Source organism: Magnolia sinica, chromosome 14 (assembly GCF_029962835.1).
Source record: "Magnolia sinica isolate HGM2019 chromosome 14, MsV1, whole genome shotgun sequence".
NCBI lineage: Eukaryota > Viridiplantae > Streptophyta > Magnoliopsida > Magnoliales > Magnoliaceae > Magnolia > Magnolia sinica.
Window position 1 is genome coordinate 69,422,059 of NC_080586.1, and position 7,244 is coordinate 69,429,302.

The 7,244-nt window shown below is 43.2% G+C and overlaps 2 protein-coding genes across 2 annotated transcripts; both read right to left on the reverse strand.

Moving 5' to 3' along the window:
• Window positions 1–203: 203 nt before the first annotated feature.
• LOC131225481 (probable aspartic proteinase GIP2) lies at window positions 204–1,144 on the reverse strand. Its single transcript, XM_058221010.1, has one exon. The coding sequence runs from the start codon at window positions 1,022–1,024 to the stop codon at window positions 392–394; it is 633 nt and encodes a 210-aa protein (XP_058076993.1). The 5' UTR covers window positions 1,025–1,144; the 3' UTR covers window positions 204–391.
• Window positions 1,145–4,965: 3,821 nt separating this feature from the next.
• On the reverse strand, window positions 4,966–6,567 carry LOC131226092 (probable aspartic proteinase GIP2). The gene has a single exon (XM_058221777.1). It carries the CDS (start codon window positions 6,417–6,419, stop codon window positions 5,106–5,108), a length of 1,314 nt encoding a protein of 437 aa, XP_058077760.1. The 5' UTR covers window positions 6,420–6,567; the 3' UTR covers window positions 4,966–5,105.
• Window positions 6,568–7,244: the final 677 nt, after the last annotated feature.

The following is a 7,244-nucleotide window of genomic DNA, read 5'->3' on the forward strand; positions in this document are numbered from 1 at the left end:
AAGTATTCAAGGGCAATTTTATTCTAAAAATTTTGAAAAAGTTGTGGGTGTCTAAATTATTTTAAAGGTCATGATTTTTATGGTGCTTGTCATTAATTAACATGAAGCTACTTTAATCAAAATATTTAACGTGCATAGCCCATTACCAACTAGAGCAAGCAAAATAGACAGAAGAAGATCACATTGGTATCTCAAAGCATGAATAGATATAATAGTGGGCCCACCAGGGGACTTATTTATGTTTCTTAACGTTAACAAATAAATGAAAATCACCCAACTTACATAGCCGGTATGCGCCCACAGATGACCGTGGCCGTTTATTCATAAATATACGGCGTAGATTGTAAGAGCATATAATCACATTTCTATAGTAAGTAATTATCAGGACCATCTAGGCATTTGGTGTAAAGTTGAAGTTCGCACATGTGGTTTGCCTGAACAGAAGTGAGGAGGTGAACCCTAGTCTTGAAGTGGCTAGATCAAATTGTAGAAGATTATTCTCCAACTGGTAGCCCCCAATAACGATTGATGTTCTAGGGTTAGACCCACCATCAACGAATGCTAGGCATGCCACATCGTTGTTCACGTACACGATCGAGTTCGCCCCGAAGATCCTCCAGTAGACCGTCTCACTCTGCAAGACAAGATCGAGCGTCGGAACACGGGGCCCCACTCGTGTACTCACCATACTCTTCGAGCTAAAGCAGACGTCGAAAGGCGCCACCGGTGCAACTCGAGTGATATTCATGGATATGGCCTCTTTAATGAAAGCCTCAGAGAAAGCCTTGTAGATAGACGCCTCCAGAGTAGTGTAAGGATTAACGGTGCTGATTTTCGTTCCCCCGAAGCCGTTGTTATCGATGGAGAGTAAGGATGCTTTTAGCAGGGCAGTCTTCTCGTTGATCTTGATCGATTTCACGCAAATGAAGTACTCAACGGACGGCTCTCCTTTCGTGGAGACTCCAGCAGTACTTACTGGATTAATGAGGAGGGGAGTGTAGATAAGCGAGTTGGAGACTTCCATGTTAGGAAGAAACACATAAGGCCCATCACCGAAGAATATCACACCGTTGGTTGTCGTCGATGATGAAAGACAGATGGCGAATTTCCGATGAAAGCTAAATGCTGATGCGAACTGAGATGGGAATGCGCACCATCCCTTTTATAGTCGCGTTCTGGCTCAATGGAGACGGGCTGCTGCTAACGTGGGCTATGGTGGTCTTTGCCAGCTTGCGTATTAAACTAGATACGGCCTTTATGTTTGAATTTTGACCATTTACCACGCCGTGATCTCACGTGTCAGCTGACGACAGCATCAGATAAGCATCTGCACGGTCTTGAGCGGGAGATAATCTGGTAGAGCCCCACCAATGGAGAGTCTTTTCCACGGAACACGTGGCCGGGCGGTACATCGAGGCCGTCCATCAATTGGTAATGGATGAATTATGTATCGAAAATGAATCTATTGGACAATTCTATCTATAGCTCCTTTTGCTTCCTACCGTTGCATTGAAGGTCACTGATCAGATGATGAAGATAAGCTGATCTATATTCTCTTTTAATCATTATATATCCACTGTTGGGGAAACTAGATGGACGGTCCCAAAAAGCAAGTTACGATGCCACGTGTACAACGAACAGATAACTTTACGATATTTTTAGGAAACGGATTGGCTACTCCCCCTGCCACTAGCCCGGTGGCTAGTGGACGGTGCCCTGCGGGCCCACTATGAAGTATGTATTTTATCAATGCCGTTCATCCATTTTTACATATCATTTTAGTATTTGATCCCAAAAATGAGAGGGATATAAATCTCAGGTGGACCACACCATAGGAAAACAATAGCGATTGGCTATCCACCATTAAAATCCTCCGAAGGCCCGTTGTATTGTTTATTTGACATCCAATCTGTTGATTAGGTCATAGAGACCTAGATGAAGGGAAAAAAAAAATATCAGCTTAACCCAAAACTTTTATGCCCCCCAAAAGTTTTTAATGGTCGAAGTTCAATAGACACTGTTTCATGTAATGTGGTCCACTTGAGATTGGGATATATCTCATTTTTGGGCTTATATCATGAAATGATCTAGAAAATTAGATGGACGGCATGGATGAACCACATACATCATGGAGGGACCACGGAGCACCGTCTATTAGCCATTGGCTAGTGGCAGGGGAGTAGCGAATCCGTTTCCATATTTTGATGCTTCTAAACTGTATCTCTATCTAATGTAGGAGATGCTACCGTGGTGCCTATGGTTCACCTGACAAGGTGATTTGCAAATCGCATCCACCCATATGGAGGGCCCTAGCATGGATGGTTTATGTGTCAAAACACATATCTATTAGAGAATCGGTCCGTCTGATTTGTGGCCATTAAAGCAACGGTGTAAAACAAAAAAGAAGAAGAAGAAGAAGAAGAAGTTAACGGTTAAAAATACAGTCAAATAAACTGTAGGGAAGGTAGTGGATAGGATTCCCTACCATGCAAGCCATCAGTCTAGTTTAGAGTATTGGTGCATCTGATTGATAGTATGCATGACCATGACACGTGTTATGTGGAGAGATGGCTCAACCAATTCCAGTTCTTCCGGCTCTACCGTATCATCTCCGAACATGGAAAGTGATGAAGTGACACGTGAGTGGTCCAGATGGTTCCAGTTCTTCAAAGGATAAAGCCACACTTACGTGGCTAAGATGCTTCATTAATGGTTTTGCCCAAAAGTCACCGATTTAAAGGAACAGCACGTCGCGTATGATAATAAAAATATATAAAGTTATATAAGATAATAAAGAGAATGATATAAATACTCGAAGGATATCCAACAATAATATACTACAACGTCCTTTTCTCTGAGACGTGAGGTGAGATGGCCGCGGATTGCTTCCAACCCCGCCGGTCCGGGCGGGGCTCTGGAGGGCCCACCGTGATATAAGTGTTTTATCTACGCAGTTCAACACTTTTGTCGTGTCATTTTAAGATTTAAACCAAAAATTGAGGCAGGTACAGAGCTTAAGTAGACCACAAAGTGGGGATTGAATGTCCACCATTAAAAACTTCTTGGGAGCTGGAGAAGTTTGGGATCAAGGTTATATTTGTGTTTTAACTTCATCCACGTTTACATGACCTTATGCATAGGTTGAATGGTAAACAAAAAATTAAAAAAATAAAAAATAAAAGCATCAAGTTAGACCTTACAAAGGTTTCTTCGGTTCATTATCAGTGCAGCTTCCGTTCGTGTGGTCCACAAATATACAATGCATAAGTTCTTTTAGATTAAAGTTGATTTACGCTCCACGCTGCCAAACATACTGGGAGGATTTCAAATCCAGGGGGTTTCAAATCATGAGGGTTCCGAATACAAGGGGCTCCAAATCCACGCTCCCAAACAGGGCACTCCCGGACCCGAATTACCTACTCACCGGTTGAGCAGCGAGACTTTTAGGTTTTTTTTTTTTTGGTTAGTACACCCACTGTCAGATCACACTTCACTGTTAGCCACCCCCACTAGAGAATCGATGCCGAGACCGCGGTGTTGAAACGAGGTAGCAGCATGACTTGATAATGAAGTGACGTTACCAAGTTCTGTGGGTCCCACTATGATGTATGTTTTATATCTACACCATCCATCTATTTGGAGAGATCATATTAGGGTATGATCCAAAGAATGAGTCAGATCCAAAGCTCTAGTGGACCCCACTAGAGAAAATAGTGACGAGAGTGACATCCACCATTAAAAACTTGAAAGGGCCACTAAAGTTTTAGATCCAGTTGATATTTATGTTTTCCCTTTTTCATGTCTGCGTTGACACATGAACAGGTTAGATCTCAAATAAACATCATGGTTAACCTTAGGAAAGTTTCAACAGTGGCCGGCACTCTTCCCATTGTTTTCTGTGGTAGGGTCCATTTCAGCTTCGGATCTATCTCATTCTTTGGATCATGCCCTAGAATGATCTCTCCAAATGGATGTACGGTGTGGATACAATATATGTGTCATGGTGGGGCCACAGAACTTAGTGACGTCACTTCCGCAGTGAGTCAGTATATAACTGACTCATTCTCTGGATCGTACCCTAATATGATCTCTCCAAATAGTTTAACGGTGTAAAAACAAATCATACATCGTGGTGGGGCTTCAAAAGGGAGTCTCGCGCGCTGCTCAACGTGTCAGTAGCTAATCCACGTCCTACGACTCCCATGGGCGGAAGCGGTTTGGTTGGTGTACCACCCCAACGATCGAGCTCGTGTGTTGATATTACTAAGTTTTGTGGGTTCCACCGTAAGGTATGTGTTATATTTAAACCGTCCATCCATTCATTGCGTTCTTATTAAGGCTTGAGCCAAAAATAAGACAGATATAAAGATCAAATGGACCACACTGCAAAAAGCAGTGGGCAATTGAACGTTTACCATTGTAACCCTTTTGGGGTCAAGTAGCTTTGGATCAATGTCATATTTGTTTTCTCTTCATCCATATAATAGTGACCTTAGGAACAGATTGGATGGAAAATAAACGTTATAGTGGGCCAATGAATGTTTTAACAATGAAAATCTTTATCCCGGCTGCTATTTGTATATGGTCCATATAAGCTTTGAATATCATTTTTTTAAAAAAAAAAAATTGGCTAATGCACTAAAATTACCTCGAGAAATGGATAAGCAGTGTGGATACAATAAATACATCATTTTAAGGCATACGTAACTTTGATCTCCTTTCAACCGCTCGTACAACTGGGGGTCGAAGTGCGTCAACGCTCGTCTTCGCACGACACGTACCCACGGCGTCTGTATCGCTGGTGTGTGTTGGAAGGGCCAGTTCGCTTCCATAAAAGGTAGAAGATATATAATCGCATATATGCATCTGTTTTTTTTTTTTTTTCGTTTTTCTCAAAGCATCGAATATGATAGCAGGCCCCATCGCGAGGAATTTTTTTATTTTTATTTTTATTTTTAAATTTCTTTATTAATGTTTCGTAACATTACAAAGAAATGAAAATCACCCAACTAATGATCGTGGCCGTTTATTCACAACTGTACGGCGTAGATATATTGTAGAAACATATGATCACATATCTATACTAAAATAATTATCAGGACCGTCTAGACGTTGGATGTGAAGTTGAAGTTGGCACATGTGGTTTGCCTGAAGAGAAGTGAGGAGGTGAACCCTAGTCTTGAAGTAGCTAGATCAAATTGTAGAAGATTATCCTCCAACTGATAGCCTCCAATCACGATCGACGTTCTAGGGTTAGACCCACCATCAACAAATGCCAGGCATACCACGTCATCATTCACATACACCATCGAATTCGCCCCAAAGATTCTCCAGTAGACATTCTCGCTCTGCAAGACAAGATCGACCCACGGAACGGCAGGCCCTACTCGTGTACTTCCGATCCCCTTTGAGCTGAAGCACACGTCAAAAGGCGCCACCGGTGCCGCTCGAGTGATATTCCTGGATGTGGCCTCTCTAATGAAAGCCTCAGAGAAAGCCTTGTAGATGGACGTCTCCAGAGTTGTGTAAGGATTGACGGTGCTGATTTTCGTTCCACCAAAGCCATTGTTATCAATGGACAGCAAGGATGCATTTAACGGGACACGCTTTTCACTGATCTTGATCGATTTCACACCGATGAAATACTCATACGACGGCTCTCCCTGCGTAGAGACTCCAGCAGTGCTTACAGGGTTGGTGAGGAGAGGAGTGTAGATAAGTGAGTTGGAGAGTTCCTTGTTAAGAAGAAAAACATAAGGTCCATCACCGAAGAATATCACACCGTTGGATGTCGTCGATGATGAAAGACAGATGGCGAATTTCCGATGGAAGCTAAATGCAGATGCGAACTGAGATGGGAATGCAATAGGCATCCTTCCGAGGCCAGCTATTCCTTTAGCACCATTAGCGAGGCCTTCTAAGAGAAATGTGGATCCACAAGTGAAAAGGAAGCGCGGAACGGTGACGACAGTGCCTGGGTTCGAACCATCTGTCGATTGGAGGGATAGAACATCTTGGGCAAGCTCTCCGCTTGTGCTCGTGCTTATGAATGGGTTCCCTGGGAAGAGGCCACATGTGTTGTTGTTGCAACCTGGTTTAGGGCTAGAGAAGCACTCACCACATGAAGTAGATTTGGCTAGCGAGCATTGGGCGGACCGGCAACGGGCTGGGAGATAAGAGGACGACACGTAGCTCAAATCGCAATCGACCCATAGGAATCGTCCCCCAAGATCGATGACAAGGTTTACAGATACAAGTGGGGTTCTTTGGTTGACATGGGTCACGTACTGAAGGGTCGCTGCATCTTTTGCTACTGGAAGGACGAGGGCGTGCGGGCGGAACGATTGCTGGCCGTAGGATTGAGATATGAGAAGAAGAAAGAGAAGGAAATGAAGAGAAGAGGTAGAAGAAGAAGCCATGGAAGGATATACAATGGTTCGGAGGGAGTGGAAATGGTGTAGGAAGATGTGGTGTGCACCACTCCTTTTTATAGTCGCATTTTGGCTCAACGGACGGACGCGGATTGCCTTCGCCCCCGGTAAGTTTTTTTAGTCGTAAGCTGCGTGGGGCATGCAGAGCTGTGTGGGGCATGCAGAGATGCCTTTGACAAATCCACTCTGAGATCCAAAACTCATATCGGCCTTACTACCCGATACAGTGTGAACGGAAACGAACACCGTTGAAACTTTTCTGGAGTCGATCTTGATGTTTATGTGATATCGAAGCCGTTCATAGGGTTACTGCCGCTCATATAAACTGTAGATTTAAATATCATACTGATACAATACTTCGGCAGCCCCATAAAGCTTTCAATGGTAAGCGTTCAAATCTCCTTGTTTCAAGTGGTGTAGCATAAGAGTTTTTCATCTGACCAATTTTCAAATCACTGTTGTACTGTGGTCTTGAGCAATTGATGGCCGATGAGGAAACGGATTCGCTACTCCCCCTGCCACCAGCCAATGGCTGGTGGTCGGTGCTATGTGAGCCCCACCATGATGTATGTGTTTCATCAATGCCGTACATCTATTTTTCTAGATCATTTTATGGTATTAAAAAAGAGGTATATCCCTTTCTCAAGTGGACCACGTTATAGGAAACAGTGTTGTATAAACGTCAACCCATAAAAACTTTTTGGGGCCCATAAAAGTATTGGATCAAGTTTGTTTTTTCCCTTCTTCTGGGTCTTTATGACATGGTCAACAGATTGGATGTCAAATAAACAGTACAGTGGGTCTTAGTAGGAT

What these genes read in the sequence shown, in the direction of transcription:
- LOC131226092 (XM_058221777.1), bottom strand. Translation starts at nt 6,419, where the DNA reads ATGGCTTCTTCTTCTACCTCTTCTCTTCATTTCCTTCTCTTTCTTCTT.
- LOC131225481 (XM_058221010.1), bottom strand. Translation starts at nt 1,024, where the DNA reads ATGGAAGTCTCCAACTCGCTTATCTACACTCCCCTCCTCATTAATCCA.